Source organism: Callorhinchus milii, unplaced genomic scaffold (assembly GCF_018977255.1).
Source record: "Callorhinchus milii isolate IMCB2004 unplaced genomic scaffold, IMCB_Cmil_1.0 Scaffold12, whole genome shotgun sequence".
In the NCBI taxonomy this organism is placed as follows: domain Eukaryota; kingdom Metazoa; phylum Chordata; class Chondrichthyes; order Chimaeriformes; family Callorhinchidae; genus Callorhinchus; species Callorhinchus milii.
This window is the reverse complement of record NW_024704753.1, coordinates 14,760,373-14,783,413: the sequence shown is the minus strand read 5'-3', so window position 1 is coordinate 14,783,413 and position 23,041 is coordinate 14,760,373. Positions and strand designations below refer to the sequence as shown.

Sequence of the window (23,041 nt, the reverse complement as noted above, 5' to 3'; positions counted from 1 at the left end):
GGTAAGACGGTTGAAGCAGGAAGTGTTGCTGCCTTCAAACACTGATTAGATAGTTTTCTTTCAGAAAATAAAATAACAGGATATCATACATAGGCAGTTCAGGATATATGTGCATACGACTGCTAGGAAGGTGGAAGGCAAACGAGATAGACCTTGGTCTTTTTTTCGTCTAGCATTTCTTTTGTTCTTATGATCATTTTGATGCTGAAAACAGTTGATAGGATTATGATGGGATTTGTACATTGTAATGTAGGAGTGCTTTGATATATTGCGATTCTACTCCAGGCAGGTTCAGGCCAGGCTGTTTCATCCCATTAATTCTGTGGGCGCTGACAGAGGTTTCAGACTCCAGTGGTGATCATTCACATCCACGAGTGGAAAGAACTTTAAAAAAATTCATCCGTGTGTGTTTTTTTTTTGCTCTTTGAGGAACAGAGCAGAGCCAACAGGGATGGTGTGAATATTTGTTACAAAAATGGATATTTTTTGAAAGCGCGAGTTTCGTTGAGTGTCAGCTTGGCCCCTCGTCCCCTTTTCGAATTGAGAAAAATATTTTCAAATGCTTAGGAACTGATTGTTTCTTTCCTTTTTTTGTGAGGGGTCTGTTTTCAAGAGATGAGGTGTTCATGAAAGCAGTGTTCAGCTCATCTTTATATGCTTGCAAATTCACGTTGCAATGACATGAATCACATCTGCGATCGCTGGAGCGAGCCATTCTTAGCTGTCAGCGGTCTACTCTTCTCCATCTTAGGTGTCAGCCTGGTTCGGATCGGTAGTGCTCTTGTTTTGATTCCGAAGATTGTGAGTTCATGTCAGGACTTTGAGCTCAAAGACTGATGCTCCAGTGCATTACAAAGTAGTTACGATTCATCAATGGGGGAAAATGTATTTCGTTGTGAGTCTTCCTCTACTCTCCAAGCCACTGGTATCGTGGGCTCCTCCCTACCCACAGCGTAAATCTTCAAACCAGAAAACGGAGCCTGTTGTGCTTGATTGGCTCTGTAACCTGAAGGAGAGATTAGAGGTGTAAAGCGAGCTGATGCTTTCTGATTTTTGCATTTAATAAGATGATCCTCGCGAGGGCTGGGTAATTAATCTGCTGTCCAAGGACTTTCAATATAGCTAAAAGCATTGCTCCCAGCCTTCGATCAGTCTGACACTGAAGTGTATCTGTCATTTTAAAGCTGCTTGTGTAATATGCGTTGACTGAGCCCAGTATGAAAACTCTTCAACGCTGGAAATGACTGCTTTTAATTGCTGAATTTTCTTTTAACTTTGTAACTCATAAATTGAATTTTAATGTGAATTAAGCTACTCACTGTTCTCTGGACCGATGTGACAGTCTGGGGCTGGCCTCAGGTGGGATGCTGGTTCTGAGCAAGTTTTGGGAGGGGTTAAAGTGAGCTTCCTCGTGCCTTTATAGGAGCTCACCCCCTCACCTTGCAGGACATCATAAAAGGTCAAACCCGCAGAAAAATAATGGTGACGTGCATGAGTCCAACTGTAACTTACTGATTGATGAACGTACTGTTCCAAATGCCCCAATGCTTGTGTACCACACTCGACTCTCACTGACCCCTTAGACCAGCAAGAGACTTGGGTTCGATTCTCGGCAGGCAGAAACATTGGGCAGGTTCCCATACTCCACACGCCTCTGTTTACCCAGCAGTAAGCAGGAACCCAGTTGTTAGTCGATTGACGGATAGCTTTTTTTAAATTGGTCACTCAATCCACGACTGTTTGTGGGACACTGCTGTGCACAATTAGGTACTGCGTGTTGTCCACAAAATATGCAGCCAATTCACTTTACAGTATATTCTGTGTAGCGCTTTGAGACGTCTCTAAGACATGATAAGGCACTATATCAAATGCAAGGATTATTATTATTATCTCTTGACCAAATGAAGGCTATACTGGGGGAGTGCTGCAGAATCAAATGCCAGGATTATTATTTTTATAAAAGACATCAACAAAATTGTTAACAATTATCAAGTGAGGTGCTATATCACATACAAATATTATAGGGCAAATTTCACCACAAAATATGAAGTCAATTCACTTTACAGTATATTCTGTGATGCCCTTTGAGATGTTTAGAAGATGTGATAAGGCGCTGTATCAAACGCAAGGATTATTATTATAATATAACAGTTGGCGGATGAGAAGCAGCCGTGGCCGAATCTTTCTCGGGGAAGCCACCATGGAGTGTGTACACAGCATGTAAAGTGCTGGAACAACATGTAAATGTGGAGAACATGTCAAGTTTTCATTAATATTCATCAATGTGCTCATTAACATAGTTCTCATGTGTTGAAGATGAAATCTATTCCCAAAAGTGGTTTGAATATAATAAAAAAAGGCATTGCCGGTTGCATCAAAACAAAATTGAAACTTGTGGGCTTTATCTTGTCTTTTCTCTGTCAGGTTTCTGCCTTTTGCCTTCCTTATAATATATGGAGTGCCACCAGTGGCCATCAATGCTTGAGGCTAGATGGAGAATTGTTCCTTAAATGCGAGGGGACATCACAGCTTAGCCCTATTCTGCTGTCACCCGATGTTCACAGCCATGAAGTGTTCAGATGCAATTTAACAGTCCTGCAGCTTCCTTGGCTGACATTAACTAACGCAGCACGAACCAGAGGGCAAATCCACCCCTTGCTGATCTGTGAGGCACATTGGCTACATCCCTGATCAAAGGGGTACCTTCCTCAAGCCTCAAATAGTACTCCTGAGCACAGAGGCTTTGAAGTTCGGCATGTGGTGACTGCTGTGGCCGTCATTCCCACCAGATACACACGATAAGGGAAGCAGAAGGCAACAGACTGGTTGGGCCAAATTATTTCTCTCTGTGCCGTATTACTCTGTCTCTATTCTTCCCCCCTCACCCTGTCAGAACTCTTAGGAAGGTCTTCATTCAGCACCTTGGGATGTCCTTCTGACGTGAAAGACGCTATATAAATCTAACTTCTTGTCGTTGCTGTTATTGATGCAAACTCTCTGACATTAGGGAAAGCCATGCCTGAATGTCTGCAGTCCATTAGTTTAACGTCATTCAAACTTTTACAGATTATTAACCATAATATTACTTTGATGTTCACACTGTTGGGGGATACCACACCTTCCCCAAATTCCCCGTTTTTTTTCAATTGCTGCTTTAAATTGACTGTTAAAATGCCTCAATCCGAAACCTGAAATAACAGAAATGCAAACCTTGTAATTAGTTTGTCAGATAAATTAGATGAAAGACATTGCTGCAGGAACAGTGGCTTTCACACACTCCTGCATCCGCTTCGCAATGGATTGGAAGCATTTCCGTACACAGAAACCGCTGGACTGAGGGTTAAATTCGCGGCACCTCTGCTGTTTTTGTGAAGCTAACCTTGATGCAAGTGTTTGCTCAATGTGTGGAGAAATCAAACTGGATATTTGCACGGCAAGTTGGAAAGCAACTCCCAGCGTGCAAAGACCAGAGCGTTATTTATTTAAATAATTTAGTTAGGCCATTACTGCTGAATCCTCTGGGGTTCAACACAGCACTTGAGCATCGTGCTTATAATTTCCGAGTTTGCCTTTTCAATTATTAAGAGATTTCTATTAATAAGGAACACTTTTCTTCCACTTCATAAGCGCTGGTCATTTGTTACTGAAGGTCGTTGTGGGACTGGAAGATTGGTGGTGCTTGTCCCGGTGGAGTGAGATTTGCAATTGCAACCAATCATTTCTCCCAAACCTCTTGTCAGAATTCACGTCAATCTTGGAAGGGTGTTCCTGATTCAACACATCGCAGGATTTTTCCATTACTGCTATAATTCTTGCAATAATAATCCTTGCAATTGATGTAGCGCTTTTCAAGTCTTCTCGATGTCTCAAAGCGCTTCACAGAATATGCTGTAAAGTGAATTGACTGTATATTTGTGGGCGAAATGCGGCAGTCAATTGCACACAGCAGTGTCCCACAAACAGTTGTGGATTGAAAATGACCAATTTAGTATTGTTTTGCTTTGGAGGGATTATTATGAGGAGTGTGGAGTAAGGAAACTTGCCCAAGGTTTTGCTCTGCCTGGAATTGAACCCAGGTGGATCGCTTGCAAGGCGAGTGCTCTAACCACTGAGCTACAGGACTCCACTACTGCTGTGCTTACCTGGCAGTGTTGCTGAGATGGGGACTGATTTCAGTAGCGATGTGTAATATGAACAAGGGACCGATTGCCACCTCAGTAGGAAGCTCTGCTGGGCACCATGAATCCTCCTGAGGTTGAAGTCCTGCGAGTGGACCTGGCTGTGTTTCAGCTTACTGCTGCTGGTATTCGGAATCACAGAAGCAGAAATCTACAGGGTAGAAGGAGGCTAATGGGCCTATCGAGTCCGCACTGGCCCACAGCCCAAGGAGATCAATTAAATCCCAGCTCCCCCGTTATTTCCACACTGCTTTAAGCCCCCCCTATTTCTATGCCTGGCTTTTTCTCTGTGCATACTGTTGAGCATGGTGATGGGGTTCCGCATGTGTCAGACACCTGGTTGACCAAAAAAAAAGCATTTCCCTCTTGAAAGCTACAACGATTGCCACCTTCACCACACTACTCAGCAGGAAATTTCACATCCCAACAACTCTCTAAGACAAAAAAGTCCTCCTGAATTCTCTTTGCTGTTCTTATGGCGATCATAACAATGTTCTCAAGCCTTTGACTCCCTATTAATGGATATAACTTCTCCCTATTTACCCTTCATGATTTTGTACACCTTCATCAGGTTTCCCTTCAACCTTTTGTGTTCCAATGAAAACAGACCCAACTTCTTTGATCTCTGCTCATAACTGTAACCCTTCATCCCCAGAATCATTTTCATAAACCTACTTTGCGTCCACTCTTAAGACCTTGACATCTTTCCTGAAGTGAGGTACTAAAACTTGACGCAGTACAAACTTATATAATATATAATAATAATAATCCTTTAATTTGGTATAACGCCTTATTAGTTTGAGACGTCTCAAAGTGCTTCACAGAACATACTGTAACATGAATTGACTGTATGGTTTGTTAGCGAAACGCGGCAGCCAATTGCACACAGCAATATCCCACAAACAGTCGTGGATTGAGTGACCAAATTATTTTTTTTGAAGGAATTATTACCCCCAGAAAACTTAGAATTATTGCTTTGCTTTTGTACTTTATGCCTCTGAATATAAAACTCAACATGCTATGAGAATGTCCCCATGGTCTTGTATTTTGCCAACATTCCTAGTCCACGCTCACACATCGATATTGACCATTTGCAATGAGATCCTGTGAATATATTCCAAAACCATTCAGATGTTCTGGAATAGGGAGATGGTGTGGGCCAGGAGGAGAGATAAGAGGGGGAAGTTCATAACCTTTCATATTTTGCAAATACAAGATTCAGTTGGACCTTGATTCCCACCGTTATGAAAGCTTCTCAAGAACCATTTGTTGCTTTCTGACGATGATGTGAACTCACTCTCTCATTCCAGCCTTTACAAATCGATGACAATTTTTGTGGACAAGATTTCAATCAGCCACTGGGCGGGACAAAGCTGGTCGAGGGGATGCTGTTGTTTGTGGACAAGGAGGACGGGATGACCTCCATTGCAGCCTATGACTACAGGGGTAACACAGTGGTCTTCTTCGGGACCCGCAATGGGAAGATGAAAAAGGTAAGATGCTTTTGATTGTAATTGATGTGTAAAGTGTCTGTGTGGCCATTACTATTACCAAAGCATATTGTGTGAATTGGCTTTGTGTTGCGAGAGGTGGGGGAAAGGAGAGAATTGTTTCAAGCGAGAACATTCCTGGAGACTTGAGAGTCGGAAGATGTACTCGCTGAGCCAAGTAGGTTGAGAAGCCAAGAGGATGCAAATGTTATTGATTAAGAAGTTCTCTCGTGCAAAGTGCCCAGTGTGGGTTAGATTGACTGGAAAGAATGAGGAATTCCATAGCCAGCATTTTGCTGGCACAAACCTGCTAGTGAGAGCCTTGTCCAGCAAATCCGTGCTTTTGCACGTTTACTTCAACATTGATGCCGAGTGCGTTCGAGACTCCGGCCTCTTCCCCACACACTCATTGCATCCTGCATTGCTGTCTGGCTCTGGCTTTGGCTTTGGCTTTGGAGGGTTCAGCACAGTTTGATGGGAAGGAGCCAAAACCGCTCTACTAAATGGTGGGATCTTGCTCTCCCCTATAATTACGAACCATTGCATCGTGTGCACCAGGAATCGTTCAGACAATTTCAAGAATGCAGGTGATTATTTGTATAATGGAGCAGGGTGGTCTCTGCCTGCCGCATGCTGTGCCCTGTCTTGCTGAATTGACTTGAGATGCCTTTCCGCTGAATTGACTTGGGATGTCTTTCCGCGTAATTTGATTTTTAATTCAGCGCAAGGGGGAGAGGGTGGGATTACCTGGTTAATTTGGCATGCGAGGAAGACCCCAGTCGGGTCATTTGGAAACGAGGGGATGAATGAACGAGTTGCTGTGTTCGCATGTTCTGTGTACAAGGTGTGCGGGTGAGCTTTTCTGAAAACAAAGCTGTTCCATGGTGATTTTGATGTTTGCTCGCAAGCCTACATGCTGCGGTTGAGGGGGGGGGAACAAGTTGGATACCAAATGGGAGGGGGCGCAGAGAGAGAGAGAGATGGAGGAGTTGGGGAGGGGTGGGGGCAGAGAGAGAGACAGAGGAGAGGGTGGGGAGAAGTGCTGTCGAGTGATGTAAATCTTGGGGGCAGATGGTAATATTTTTCAGAGCCAGGTTGAAGGATACCCCCCCCTGTTGTGCAAATTTGTCTTACTGTAGACAAACACATTCTGGTCTTTACTGCACGTGCCAAGCACATTAATCTGGTTACCATGGTTTCAGGCCCTAACTCTCTCTCTGATCCTCTTTTTCTCTCTCACTCTTTCTTGCCCTCTCACTCTCTCTCTTGCCCTCCCTGTGTCTGAATGGAAAAGGTGTTTAGAAAGACCAAGGAAAGGGGGTGGGGAGGTGGGGGAGTTGGATGCTCAGCATCTAATATTGGAGGCAGTCCCTGCAAGGTGATGGGGGTAGTCTTGCCTTGGTTTTAGTCACCATTGAGTTACATTGAGCGAGCACTTGCTTTCCCCATGTCCCCCGCCCTGCCCGCTCCACCATTGGCGGTCAGGCTGACTTCAGCTTTTCTGCCCCCAACCTCTGGAACCCCACCACAGAGTCCTTCCGCCTCCTTCCCCCCCGCCTCCCTCACCCCCCCCGCCTCCCTCACCCACCCACCTAGCGATCCTATCAATCCACTGTGTGTTACTGGTCTCAAATATGATGATGCAGGGCCTTCTTGACTGGTAGGCAAGTCGGAGGATGTCACTGGGCCAGGATTATTTTCTCTTTACCCAACCTCTGAAATCAGCAGAGTGAAACTCATTGTTCAGAAACATGGGCAGAATCCAGCGAATGAATTAACAGCCTTCAATAGAATATAGAATTACATGGCACATAAACAGGCCATTCAGTCTCAACTAGTCTGTGCCGGATAGTTTATTATATTCCATACAAGCCCCAACTCTCCTATTCCCCTCTATTCCATACTTTCTCATGTGTAATAATTCCTTCAAAAAATAAAAATAAATTGGTCACTCAATCCACAACTATTGTGGGATACTGCTCTACTCTATATTCTATTCTATTGAAGGCTGTTTTATATATAAATATATATCTATATATTACACATAAATATATATATTCTGTGAAGTGCTTTGAGACGTCTCGAAGACGTGATAAGGCGCTATATCAAATGCGAGAATTATTTATTATTTCTCTTAAATACATTAATGCTTTTTGCTTAAAAAAGAGTGCCTGGGGTGAGGGGAGGGGTAGGGTAGGATTTCTTTGTAGAGTGATGAAGTGCTGAGCAGTCTGTGGGGAGGAACTGGATTGACCCACTAACCATTCTACGTGCTGTTTGGCAATGACTTGAAATTGGGTTGGTGTCAGTAATATAAAATTCTCTTTAATTAATGACATGGACCGAGCTGGAGTGTATTCTGTAAACACGGTGCAATAAAATGCTCTTGGGCAGGTTGGGCTCTGTACACAAATCATTCTGTCTCAGCTCATTGGGCTTGTTGCACATCCACCTATGATAAGGCTGCGTTAACCTTGACTGTGGCAGATAGTAGCTGTGTCCTCAGGGGTGTGTATCATTGCTTTTAATCCTGCCAGTCATGTAAAGAGCGAATTGCCGGAAGTTTTATACCGTTGGAAAGAGTTCCAAGTCTGGTGTGAAATTGCTGCTTCGCTGGTTGGTTGATGTGGTTCAGAAACTAATTTCCTAAAGGATTTCTTGGTCCAGAGCAGCAGCAAATAGTCTTTGACTCCATCTTCACAACATTTTTCACAAGAATTCAGATGTGTTTTTCCCTTGAAACAAGAAGTTTATTTTATTGTCTGATGGTACTGAACCTCCTGACCTTGGTGACCACCCCGGCCCCCCCCCCCACCCCCAAGCTGGTGCCAGTCAGGGTCCTTTGAATGACGGGGTAGGACTCTTTTCAGCTCCAGATCTCTTTCCAGTGAATTGTGTCTCGTGGCATGTATGTGTGTTTGTGTCTCGTGGGGCGTGCATGTGTGTGCGGCTTAGAGCGTGTACGTGTGGTGTGTACACGTGGGATGGATTTCATGGTGTTTGTGGGGTGGGGGGGTCTCGTGACACATGTGCATCTCGCTGCATGGCATGCGTGTGCATCGCGGGGTGCATCGCGTGTGCATCGTGGGGAGCTAAACATGTAGTCGTAGTATACAGTATACAGTTTGTGGTGCTTTGGGTGAAGGCAGTGATTGGGATAGGATAGAGGTTTGTCTGTGATGTTTTCTTCAAGGTCAAACTGTCTGGGCTGACTTTGCACATGAACATGGCCTCTTGGGCGAGGTAGTGGAGGATGGCCGGTGTCTGAAACCCTTTCCCAGCACGAGTCAGCGCCTTCAGTGAAGAAGGAGAGAAAATTAAAAAATGAATCATTTTTAAAGAGCACGAGCTGACAGGAAGTGTGTTCCATTAACTAGGTTAATAACTTCTTATGTATTGTGTACAGCATCGAGGCATCCATACAGCATAAAGTGCAAGATAGACTAGAGAAGTTGGTATGTGCAGCCTTAACGCTGCATCCTGGTTTAGCAGCTCTGACGTTCGTTGCTTATCTCCCCCAGTTCATTGAAAACTCAGATTTGTGGACAAACCAAATCGAAATTGCTTAATACATCGCTGCAGACGCAGCATTCTTGCTCCCCCGTCGGCTTGAGGTGACAACTGAAGCAGGGAGAACTGACCCTGGGATCGGGGGAGGGGGGAGTGGGGGGGGGACATCGAGAAAAGAAGGAAATTGATTTCCTTCTCTGTCCTGCAAGTTTCAATAGAAAGCAGAGAGGGTCAGGCAGAACAGCGATAACTCAAGACCAAAAGTGGGTGAAAATTGAGCTGCAGTACATTGGCTTCAAGGTGNAAAAAACGAGTTGCGTGTTTCCTCGTTAATAATGCTGATAGAATAATGTCAGCGGCGTGCCAGTTATCAATCTGGTGCACGGGTCTTTCCTGTGGAGCGGAAAAGGGTGGCTGGCAGGAAAATTTACTAAGAACCACTTGGATGAGAAAAGGTGTCCGAGCGTCAAGCTCCAGCTTCATTCCACGCCTTCAGGAGAGGAGCTGAGGGAGAGGTAAGGGAGCTGTGATAGTACTACGTGTGCGAGCTTATCTTTGAGTCTGTGCACTGTGTATTTATATGTGTGCGCGTGGCTTCTGCTGCAGCAACATGACAGCTCTTGGGAACAATGGCTATGGTTAGTTAGCTCAGCACTAAACTGGAATTGAGGGCGGTTAAACCATATAATATATAATAATAATATTAGCATTAGCTACAGCATTAGCAGATCTTTTCCCAACTGAGCCATCGGAGAAGTTCATCCCACATATAGCATCCCATGCCGTGTTTGTCACTTTCTGATTTATTTCTCTATATCTTTGTGGACCATATGAGCCCTGATGTGGATTAATGAAATATCATTCCCAATTGTAAATCTTTGAAAATTCGACTTTGCAGAAAAATATTATTGGGGCAAAGGTTTAGATTTCCAAGGCTACAGTAGATCATGCGAAAGGAGAGTCTCGATGCTTAGCCATAAGTAACTTAACTTTCCATAGTTGCAACAAATATGGTATGCGAGTTGCTAGAATGAAACATTCTATTGAATCATTAATCGTTTTCCCTTCTTAAGAGCAAGTTAAATGTTTGTTGTTCCATTGAAGTGTTTCGCAAAGGGTGTCTTGCACTGCGCTGTATTGTAAACGGTATATTGCAATGTACTTTAAGGTATCTAGAAAGCCTCTTCCAGTGTTCCATCAAGCACTACACCTTGGCTGTGATTAGACATTTGTGAATGTGCTGTGTGCCGGTTTCTTTCTCTGTTGAATCGCTGAACATCTGAATCGAGATGGCAGATAAATCTTCCCTCTGTTTGAAAAGAGTTGCTGTCTGGAAGTTATGGCGATGGGCTGTAAAAGGTTAGTGTCTGGTCCTTGGGGACGGTCTGCCAGTGACCTCAAAGGTGCTCTCCTTCCCGAACAGACCGCTCCTTCCCTGCAAACACTCTGAAAGACCAGGCAAGAGCTGAAAAGCCTAAATAGGCCATCTCTTGGGTGTCAGGATCGCTCCTGACTGATCACAAGAGACAGTATGGTCTCTATTGTGACACAAGAACGGCTGTCACTCAGCAGTTAGATTGGAGTGCTCGGAGTGGCTGCCGTTATCTTTCCCAGAATTATCATCGTAGCAGGCAAAATCTGGAAATCTTTACAGAGCAGCACAGCTGTCTGGTACAGGTACTGGCACGCAATCCCACCCCCCAATTAAAGGAGGAATGTCTTCTTGCAAACTACTATTTTCCAAGCTAACCTCCATGGAAGTCTGAGGATTAGGGAATGAGAAGGAAATGGTCCCTTCTGATAATCCTTGGTTTTGGTTATAGAGCTCTATCATGTTGAAATGTCTCAAAGCTCTTCAGGATTTACTATATAGTGACTCTATATTGTAAGCAAATGCTGTAGCCAGTTTGCACACACACAGAAATGTCCCACAAACAGCCATGTGATCAGTTTTTATCTGGAGGATTGTTTGCCAGGATACTGGAAAGAAATTTCCTTCCATTTTTGAACAGTGCCATTAGACCTTAAACGCCACCTAAACAGTCAGATGGAAACTGAGTTTAACATCTGATCCGAAGGACGTCACCTCCGACATCGATCCTCCAGCAGTACGTTAGTGTCAGCATGGACTGCGAGCTCAAAGTCCTGACATAATAATAACAATAATCCTTGCATTTGATATAATAATAGTAGTAATAATTCTTACATTTGCTATAGTGCTTTATCACGTCTTTGAGACGTCTCAAATTGTTTCACAGAATATACTGTGAAGTGAATTGACTGTACACTTTGTGGCCAAAACGCGGAAGCCAATTGCGCACAGCAGTGTCCAACAAACAGTCGTGGATTAAGTGACCAAGTTGAGACATGGGGCTCAAACCCCAAAGTGTTGCTGATTGAGCCAGGCCTTTGTACAAAAGCGAATGCTATTTCTAAAAATTTCTTTGAGGAATTGCTCGGGAGGTGGGGGTGTGCGAGAGAGAGAGAGGAGCATGAATCCAGAGCAGCAGCATCAGAATCTATCATTTCCATAGTAGTAATTTTAACGATGATTTTTTGAAAGCTGCTCATTTTATTTGCAACATTAGACAATTCAAGCATCATATTTGGAGGGAGGGGGTGTGTGGATGGGGAAGGGGGAGCAGAAAGCCGTAGCCTCTAAATTGGCTCTGCGGATTTCTCAAGTGAGATGCAATTTACAAAAGGCTGGAGGAGTCTTTTTAAATTCTTCCTGTGCCACATGCAGTCATGATGATTACTTTAGAGCCATTATTTAGTGAGTAAAATTGGTACCTTCTCAAATCCCAGTGGAGCCAATGAATTGGCAGCAGTTGGGTTACCACCTTCTGCTCTGGTCTTAAGTGAAATAACTTAGTTTGTCCCTCCCCAGCCCAGCGTAGTGCCTCATCTCTTCCCGTGACGTGTGCAGAAAGAGTCTGTATCTTAGTGGTTAGAGCACTCGCCTCGCAAGCGAGAGGACCTGGGGGTTTGATTCCCAGGCAAGTTTCCTTACTCCAAGCGCCTTTGTTTTCCTAGCAGTAAGTAGCAACCCGGTTTTCCCCCAACTCACTCTATGGTATATTCTGGGTAGCACTTTAAGACGTCTTGAAGACGTGATAAGGCGCTCTATCAAATGCAAGGATTAATATTATTATTGATACAGAGAATGGCACTGGCATGGGGCCGTCCTTGGTGTGTTCCAGTCATCTTTTACTGTTTGTGCCTCGACAGCAAGGCTATCTCACATTGGTTGTGAGTGGAATTTGCTTCTGTTATCTCTTTCCAATTGGTTCTATCAAATACGTCGTTTGTACACCGTTTAACCCCCTCCGTCCATTGTATTGCTCCTTTTGACCAGCCACTTGGAGGTATATGCTTACTGTCCAACTGGACTACTTTGTGACCCCTTGAGTGTGTACACGTTAGACTAAGCCCAGATCAGATCACTCTCTTCCTCCTCTTCCCCTTTCCCCCCTCAACACCAGTTCAATAGCCTGTTGATTCTGATGCAATAAGAATGGACACGTTGGTGAGGTTTTGGAGGGGCAACTCTTAAACTGCAACTCAACAAAGTGCCGTGAGGCGGGAGAGGAGTTAAACTGGGGCAGTTAGGGGCGACTATCTGCAATATAAGAGTTGTAAGAAGTCGGGGAAAAAGAACAGGAATTTGGATACTTAGTCTTGACACGATTAAGTCGTATAGTTTTAGTCATGAGATCCGTGGAGAACAGCTGTTGAAGTGTAGCAACAGCTGATATTTCCAATCTGTGTAGATTTTACAATTTTTTTCCAAAAGCACCCAGATATCAACATGTAAATTGGATGTAAATTGCTCTATTTACATATATAATTAGCCAGCAAATAGATAGCATTAGGGAGAAGGTAACGTCTGCCCTGTGAGCCAACTTATTCCCTTTCTTCCATTCGCTTAGTTTCGGTCTCAAGTATTGAAGTGTTGCATTCATCCCATCACAAACGTTAGAAATGTCTACATTTAAGCTATTTAATTGAAAACTGTCTCTCTCTCTCCCCTCTCTCTCCCTTTGGACAAAGCAAGAGGAAAGAGGGTGACAAAGTAGAAGACTGCAGACAAAAGTAGTCCAATAATCTAAAGGACAGAGTCAGGAAGGATGTTTGCACCATAAGGAGTCATCGTGAAGAGGTGGAAAGTCAAGAGCTTTTCTTGCTTCAGATCTTCAGTAAAGCTGCTGGAGCTGCAGTTCAGGCCTGATAAATGGGGCCTAATGAGGCACATTGCTTTGTGCTTTGATCAGGAGTTCTGCCTAATTGGAGCACGGGTGACTGGTCCATTAGGATTCTGTGCTGAGATCAGCTTTTTCAGGCTGCTCTGCTTCAGCAATCTGGCAACAGTAAATTCCTTTAAAGGGACATTCTGAACCTCCCTCGTTGGTTGAGGTTGCAAAAAGCACTGCTTGTGTGGAACTGAGCCATAAACATCCTGTAGTTCTTGGGTATCCATAGGGAAGGTCAAATCAACCAGGCTTCCTGATCCTTATCCTTACTGGAAAGCCCAGGTGTCTCATCTGAACAGGATCGGGCTTGGCTCTAATGCACCTCCATGTTTATTTAACTTGGTTATCTGATGTTGGGGCTCACACAGAAAGACTGGGTGAGGTACTGGAAATCAGTCGGCACTTCTGGTACAACACCCCAGATAGATACTATCCCCGGGAGATGGTGCTTTCTTCCTCTCACAAAAAGCTTTTTCCTGTGGTTGATTGATGTGCGATATGATGGCCTGATGGAGGTCCAATGCACGTGATTGGTGTTAGTGCTTCTTCAAAGCACTAAAAGTCTGCCCTTCGATTTGGTGGTTGGTGGTGGTTTGGCGCCTTGGGATGTCCTCCCGACGTGAAAGGCGCTAAATAAATATAATTTTGTTTTTGTTGTTGGGGGTGGGGAGGAGGGGGTTCGGCTCTAATATTGTGTGTAAACAGCTCAACAAGAATTATAGTTGGAGCAGGACAATGTAAATGTTTAATTGATCAACCAGAATAGAGGGAGAATACCTCTGTTCAGAATAGAGGGAGACTACCCTGCGTGAAGGGCGCTATATAAATGCAAGTTGTTAGAATGAAAGCCACCTCTGGTTTGAAGTGGCCTTAATTGAACATTAACTGGCATCAAATTGAAACCTCACTCATGAAGGTTACAGGTTGCCTGGGAAATAATAATAATAATAATAATTGCATTTGATATAGCGCTTATCACGTCTTTTGAGACGTCTCAAAGCGCTTCACAGAATATACTCGAAAGTAATTGACTGTATATTTATGGGCGAAACACGGCAGCCAATTCCGCACAGCATTGTCCCACAAACAGCCGTGGATTGAGTGACCAAATTGTTATTGGGTTTTTTTGAGGGATTATTGTCTGGCGTGTAGAGTAAGAATAAGAGCAGGTCTCTCGCTTGCAAGGCTAGTGTTCTAACCACTGAGCTACAGGACTCCACAAAGGTTTGCGTTCATCTGGTTTGAGAGAGAGTGTGTGTTGAGGAAGCATAAAGTGGAGGTAGCGGCATAAATGGAACAATGCTGATTCACAGTGATTTCTCCTCCCCCACCACATCACTATATCTTGACCTTCCTGTTCCTGACCTGCGAGTCCTTGGTGTCCACTTTCCAGCACTAACATCTCTCATTTTTGATGAGTGTAAAATTCGCGTAAAACAAACTACGAGTCAGTCGAGCAGCATTGAGCTGTTCATCATTTCCTACTGACATCCAAGATTATGAATTCAAATCCCAACCCACTTCGCCACTGAATCCATTTTCTTGTTTTGCCAGTTCCTCCCCCGGTAGCAAATGAGTTGCAGCATTTGAGACAAGGCATTGGGTTTCATTTCTGACTATCGCCTTTCTATAATTCTCTTCAAGATTGAAGTTGGGATGGTATAAAATTGAGCCACACAGACTAGAAAGGGCCCAGATTCGATCGGCCATCTGTGTTAGTTTCAGCTGTAGGTGACAGTGTGTTAATAATAATAATAATCCTTGCATTTGATATAGCGCTTTTCACGTCGGGAGGACGTCCCAAAGCGCTTCACAGAACACACTGTAAAGTGAATTGACTGTATATTTGTGGGCGAACGCGGCAGCCAATTGCGCACAGCAATGTCCCACAAACAGTCGTAGATTGAAAATGACCAATTTATTATTGTTTTGTTTTTTTGGAGGGATTATTATTAGGCGTGTTGACCTCAGCACGCCTGGGTTTTTGAGTGGGACAGTCAAGTTGCCAGTGATGCCCTGCTGGAAATAGCCCGTTTAGGGGAATGTAACATCCGTGTCAGGCTGAGATCCTGTATGTGCTTGTGTTCCAGAACTCTGTTGATGTGCACAAGCTCTTAGCCCAGTAGGCCATAGCGCTTTCAGGAGAGAAAGGGAGAATATGATTTTTTTTTAGAAAAAGGTTTTTAGATTTTAAAATATTTTATTTTGTATGAATTTCATGTTGTGGGTTTTACTGTAAAATGTCTGACCGAGTTGTCAGATGCTTTAATTCACACAGGAGGGACACGTGCTGGAGAAGGTCAAATGCATGTGACATCTGAGCACCACAATCAGCTTTGGTTCACGATATCTGGAAACTATTGACACACAATGGGCAGCAGAGACTCCACACTGCCTTCGGACTGTGGGGAGAAAGATGCTCAACATCTGTTGGTGATGGCTTTGAAATAAGTAATCTGCCAGAATGTTGACAGACCCTGGGGAGACATGTGTTATAGAAGCCATGGTTTTACTGCCATTTATCAGTACTCAGATGTCATTTGTCAAAGTGTGAGATCTGCTGCTGTATAAGATGTGCCGAGGTGCTGGATAGCAGGCTCCAAGCTGTGATTAGTGATGCTGGTGTTTGCAGGGCTTATAGGAACATCTGTACAATTGTTTGATGTTGTCCTGCACTCGGGGTGAACCAGGTTTATAGGCAACCCTGGAATGTATGAGAAAAGAGATTAATGACTTAGCAGAATTCCAGGAAGCAGTCCCTTGCACAGCACACATCTCACTAATACTTCAATTTGATACAGCATCGTACCATGTCAAAGCATCATCTCAAGCCGATTAAATCAATAAGCTACTTTGAAATGTAGTGACTGTCACCTTATAGGTAATGTAGTAGCAAATGCTTTGAAGTACATTCCTGAGCTGCCAGGAGATGAGTGGCTAATTGAAGGTTTTTCTTGGTGTGTTTGGATGAGAGTAATATTGCCTGCATATCTGAATTACAAGGCACTTTTGTCACAATCAATCGAAAAGAATTAAGAACTAAATTTATAGGCAAATGCATCAACTAATTTGTGCACAGCAATGTCTCACAAACAGCCATGAAATGAATGACTAATTTTAATTGGAGATTGTTGGCTAGCGATATTGGGAGGAACTCCATTTGCTTTTCAAGTCGTGCTGTGGGATCTTGAATGTCCACCTGAACAGGCAAGAGGGGACCTCAGTTTTTAACATCTCATCTGAAGGAAGCACCTCCAGCAATGGATCGCTCCCCCAGCACTGCACTGGGGTATCGGCCTTGACTATGAGCTCAAAAAGACCAGGACTTTTTGAGCTCATAGTCGAGGCCGACACCCCAGTGCAGTTCTGGGGGAGCGATCCATTGCTGGAGGTGCTTCCTTCAGATGAGATGTTAAAAACTGACTCTGAGTCAGAGGGCAGTGCTGGTAACTCCCAACTCCAATAGAAAGTTGTGCTTGCGATAAATACCTTCGTGATGATTGAAAGAATATTCACATGGATAATTCTGTCATCAAATTAGTTTAAATTCCATTGTGCAGTGCTCATCTAGGGCTGGGTATCAATGTCTGTGAGGCCTCCACCCTTTGCGTGCTTGGTGTATGTTGAGTTTCTTACTCTGGTCATAGTCCAGTGTGTTGACATTGTGTTGTTTCCTACGGAGCTGGGAGCTGGATTTGTAATTTTCACTTCAATTTCTTGCTCAAGGCTGAAGAGAATTCTGACTCTGCAGATCATCGATGCTTTATGACTGTCAGAAACGCTTCCTTAAACATTGTAGGCCAACCGAGATCTATGAAAATACGGCTTCTGCATACGTCATGTCGACAGGACATCTCAAGGTGGTTTGTAAAAGGGTTAATGTGTTTAAAATGGATAACTCTCCCGATGTATCCCAAGCATCCTGAGGCCAGTTGATGATGAAATGATGGACGCTCTGACTATTCATTTTCAGAATTCTGTGGGTAGGGTTTGGCCCACAGGACTGAAGATGCTCTTGTTTAAGAAAGGGAAGAGCCAGGCTAATGAGTCTCGCATCAGTTGTAGGTTAGTTTGAAGTTGTGTAAGTCTTTTCTTTATAAATCGTATAATCACCTAAGTTGTACATACATGGTTTGTAAAGGGAAGATTGTGTCTGACTCATTTGATTGAAATCTTTGAAACGAGGTAACCCAGAATATGAATGAAGGAGGTGAGGCGGAAGTTGTTTATTTGGACTTTAGCAAACAGAGAAGGTTGAGAGGTGATATGAACAAGGTGTTGTAGTTAATGAGGATTAATCATGGAAAAAAACTCTTCCACACTCCAGCTGGACAGCCAGAGCTCAGCTGTGCCCTCTGCCTCAATGCCTATCTTTCCCCTTCCCGATGTCCCAGGTGGGTTGTTGCAGAGTGAGCCTCATCTGTCGGGAGGCAGTGCCAGCTGGGTTTGAAATACTCTGGAGTAATTATTTGATTAAGCAAATGCATCACCTTTGTGCCGGTCTAATAACCCTGTAATTGAGAACAATGTTGCCCTTTTATGTTCTAGTCTTTCTCAGCAGCTCCGATGGACTTTCTTGATGATATCATTGATTTCTTTTCTCTTTTTAAAAATATTTGTCTTGCTTGCCAATACCTTTCTCTTTAATTTCCTCCCCTTTCCCATCTCTCCAAGGCATTTGACTGTGCAACCAATTGGCCTTTCTTCGCATGAAATCTGTTAGGAGACTGACAGGGGTCCTGTGTGGTTTTGCCTAAAATCCACCCATGGCCTTTCCAGCAGAAGTCACCGGATTGTTATCAGGGTGGGAATAGGATCAGGCTGATTTTGCCAACTCTCTACCCCAAGGCACTACGGACATCCTGTCACCACCCCAACACAGAGCAGCTCATCTCAGACTCCAGGGTTCATATCTGGTCATATCGGGTTCATTCTGGTCTGTGTGATTGTTCACTGGGCTGTGCATTTACAGACCGAGCCAGTTACGCTTAATACGTAATCACTGTTATTTGTCTCTTGTTGAGTCTGCCAATAATTAGCCTGCAGACTTAATGATGCTTGTTCACTGTTACTGAGACATACCTCCCTGCGACACAAATAGGGGCAACAAAATGTTTTGCCCGGCAGCAAACACTTGCATATAAGCAGGATAACTTCATTTTTTAAAATTATCCTCTCATTTGATATAGCGCCTTATCACGTCTTCGAGACGTCTCAAAACGCTTCACAGAATATACTCTAAAGTGAATTGACTGTTTTGCGGGCGAAACCCGAAACTTCAGCACATCTTCTCAATGGAATGAAAAGGGATTACCTTAGTTATCCCGAGAGCTTTCTTTCCAAAACAAAGTTTGGACGTTCCTTGCATTCTTTGAACAGTTCACATGTCCAAGGTCTCGCCTCTCTTTCGGTCTGGTATTCGACACCTTACATACGTACGTCTGGTGGCTTATATGGGTTTGCTTTTCAGGGCTTCGGTTTTAAAGGATTGCAAATGTGACTGGAATAGAATCCTCTCTCTTCGGAAAGGAATTTAACATTACTTTCGGCCTGCCCTGTCGCATTGGCCTTCAAAGCAACTCGTTTTTTTTTCAATAAAATATATCTTGCTGAAATTTAAGGAATGCATATTTTTTCCCCCCCTCTTCACGCTACATTCTTGCTCCTTTCCCAGTCACTGATGGGGCAGAGGGAGGGGGCAGGGGATGCTGTGTGGAATAGTAGAGTTGGAGAAGGAAAGTGAGCAGCAACACAGATTTCTTTCTTCCCCAACCCAGGGGCACTGAAGCTAAATGCAGAATCCCCTTCCCTCCCACAGCTGCCTGAGCTAACCGCACAAAGCAAGAAACAAACCAAGGACATTCCTGGTTCATATGGGTTATTACGCTGAGCAATTACTCACTGAGTCAGACACATGGTCTTTCAGATATTGTCAGGGGGCTTCCACTGGCGTTGCAAAATCTCAAAATGTAGGCTTTTTAGTTGGGAGAATTGGGATTCGTTTAGCCTCACACATACAATCAAATTACCAGTTAATCTGGCGTGAGGTATTTGTGTTTAAATACTCCAGGGTGTAGCTAGTTAATTGTTTTCCACACTCACAAAATTGAGTTGAAATTGACGAAGGTGTTACTGGAACAGAGATCCAGAGCTGCAGCTTCCAGGGGCTGTGACTCAAAATGACATTTGAAGCCGTGACTTTGGACTGGCTGGACTTAGTGACACATAACCTCGTGCACTATGGACAACCATTTCCTGGCTCCTTTGTGTCATTGTGCAAGACGTACATTTCCTCTTGAGTTTGCCTCGTGCTTTTTGGTTAACTCCAGCGAACCCTCACCCATTTCATGATTACACAGCAAGGCTGAAGTAATTCCATATCAGTTTTGTGGACTGGAAAACTTAAGAACTCCGCAGAGTAAAGTATTTGCAAATTTAGACAATTAAATGATTTTTCCCCACTGCGATTAGATTTTGATGCTTTTTATGAACTTAACATTTTCCGGTTTCTCTGTAACTTCTGATTGGGTCACTTTAAATGCCAGCTTGGAGGTTGGAAGTGACACGATTTCACGTTGATGAAAAGTTAACTCTTTCAGACATCAGACAAGTGAGCTCAGCACAGAATGATCCAGTGAATAATTGTGCAATTGGAGTTGAGGTATAGATCAGCCATGAACTAATAGAGTGGCAGCACAGGCTCGAGGGGCGGAATACTACTAGTAATAATCCCTTGCATTTGATATAGCGCCTTATCACGTCTTCGAGATGTCTTAAAGCGCTTCACAGAATATACTGTAAAGTGAATTGACTGTATATTTTGTGGATGAAATGAGGCAGCCAATTACACACAGCAGTGTCCCACAAACAGTTATGGATAAAGTGACCACATTTTTATTATTTTTTTTTTTTTTGAAGGGATTATTACCTCCGGTAAAGTGATCTGCCAATCGAACACCCTGGTTTCTACTTACTGCTAGCTAAAGAGTAATTAGTGTAAGGAAACTTGCCTAACGTTTCGCCCTGCCTGGGAATCGAACCTAGGTCCTCTTGTTTGCGAGGCGAGTGCTCTAACCAATGTGCGACAGGACTCCACGAGAATGGCCTGCTCCTGTTCCTATGTTAAATTTTGACGTTGGTGTCCTTTTTTCCAGGAGTATTAGAATTGGAAAGCCTGTTCCAGCATTTCCATGCTTGGATAGCTAAGACCAGCTAACTCAGCAAAGGTCGGAACCTGGGAGCTTTCTGGTCTGTGTGTGATCCAGTGAGCAGTGGTAACTTTACCAACAGAAAGTGGGGAAAGACAATATAGGCATCTAATTGACCACGTATTGTGTGAGACCCTTGTGGGCAGTTTAGCACTTTCTGACGAAATCGGTTTGTGTTTGGATTCCTGGTTTGTAAAAAACAACAACTCTGCAGTAGATTCAGTCTCTGAGCTCAATTGAATCCTTTTTTTGAGCTCTTGTAAACTTAACTGAGTTATTCAGTGGTGACGATGTGGTAGTTGGCTCCCACAGTATACATCAGTGGAGCAGTGCAGTGTTCCCACTGCTTCCTGCGACGCTAGCCAAGGGAGTGTCTGTGTTTTGACTGCATAAATTCCTTTGAGGCTTAACTATTAATACTGCTCATCATGGTAAAGCTGCAGGTAACAAAGAATGCTGATTCACTGAAACTGGTTTGCTAAACTTAACATTTCATTGTATTCTTTTCCTACCCAAAACCTCCTCTGATATTTAGGCCTTTCCATTTCCCTCACAAATCATACTAGATCACATTTTAGTATGGAGACTGGCAGATATCCACCTGCTCCAAGATCTGTCACTGAGCATCCTTGGCTTTGCCCAGTTGTTAAATGTCTCACGTATCAAGAATGGCTAACTTGGTGGAACCATACCGCAGCATGGAGGCAGAGCTTCAAAACGGAATTAGATTTGGTACATGGGGTAGAGCGATGGCCACAAGTTAGATTTAATAATAATAATCCTTACATTTGATATAGGGCCTTATCATGTCTTTGAGACCTCTCAAAGCTCTTCACAGAATATACAATAAAGTGAATTGACTGTATAGTTTGTGGGCGACATTTGGTGCAGCGGTAGAGTGATATCCAGGTTAGATTTGGTACAGAGCTACCTGCTCTGAGCGAGAGCACAGTCCGACCGTTGGTCCAGGCTGATGTGTGAAAGAGGCGATGTCCCGGGAACCCATCTCCCAGCCGAGCTGCGAAGCTTCATTCAGTCTCCGATTGGCAGCAACTCTGCTGAGAAGCCATTGGGAAGGAAATGATTTCAAGGGGCTGCGATCAGGCGACGGCTAGCATAAGGGTGTACAACTGAGACGTTTGACCCTTGGCTGATCTAAGGGATTCACCTCTTTACAGAACGCTGTTGATTTGGCTTCGATATCTGGCATGGCTGCCGCATAATCTGGAGTCCAGTTGGCCCTGTCTTTGGGATGCTGTCTTTGGGAGACATCCAAGTTGTGTTGCTACAGTGAGGAGTGGGAGGGTTGAGATGGTTGAGATGGTTCTGTTAATGCAAACGTTGATCGAGTACCCGCTGGAGCCAAAGTTTAGCTTTTTAATTGCCCGGGAAAATGAAAACCAATAAGACGGTGGAGTTCAGACTTCTGGAATATTCTAAAGGGGAGGATAATAACCTAATGTTGTATTTTTGGTATTTATTTTCCCCCCCCCCACCTCTAATGTAGTGCATGGCTTCTCCTGAACGCACTGTTGACAGCTATGGGCACTAAGTGAGCTGGGAGTTTAAGTAGCACCGGTACAGGGGCCGTTAACCAAATCTCAACTCACAGCAATTTACCCGCGCGCCACACCAAAAAGTGGCCTAAAAGGTTAGGGATCCATCACTGTGGGCAAAGAGCTGCTCACTGCAAGCCGGTGCAATGCTGCCGTGCAACTTTACCTTGTCAGATTGAAGACAATTTTCAACTATTAAATTGAAAAATTTAGCTGCAGGAATGGCATTCTGTCCCATGATGTGGCACATCTAGTAGCGTTGCTATTACCTAATAAATCTCAGTTGACACTAATGCGCTCGTATGCCTCTGCAATTTGAGGAGTTGTTTCTTCCTGGAAGCAGTGTTTTTATGTTGGACTATATTGGTTTTAAAGAGACTGTCTTTATCCAGATGGTAATAAAATCGAGTTCTTTAAATCAGTTGCTGAAGGTTACGTAAAGCTACGGCTTAACATTTACAGACTGATGCTCTGCACGCAGACAGTCAGGACTTCCGGAACTTCACCAGATCTGCTTGTGTAAATCTACCCTGTGATGTGCTGCTACGCTGTGCTAATGTTTCACCAAACGCAGCCCACCACTGCAAGTGTTAGAGACACCATGAGTGGCCTTGGTGTATCCTCAGCTGGGAAATGTCATGCCTTGAGTTCCTGCTTGTCCGTGCAACATTGGTGGGGTGGGGGGAGGTGGGGGGTGCTTGGAGTATGCATGTGTGTGAGAGAGCGGTCGGGGGGGGAATGGGGAGTATTGAGGGAGTACAGGAGAGACAGTAGCGCTGGTGTGTTGGGGGAGGGGAGAGGGAAACAATAACCGCGGGAGTGTGGAGGGAGGGAAAGCGTTGGGAA

General features: G+C 44.0%; 1 protein-coding gene across 1 annotated transcript in view; it reads left to right on the top strand.

The window, feature by feature from the left end:
• The window catches only part of LOC103176660 (plexin-A1), a 223,873-nt gene that overhangs the window by 13,329 nt on the left and 187,503 nt on the right, over positions 1–23,041 (top strand). Inside the window, exon 2 of the mRNA XM_007890334.2 lies at positions 5,489–5,671. Within this exon, the coding sequence (XP_007888525.1) occupies positions 5,489–5,671 (183 nt within the window). The remainder of the gene's footprint in view (positions 1–5,488; positions 5,672–23,041) is intronic.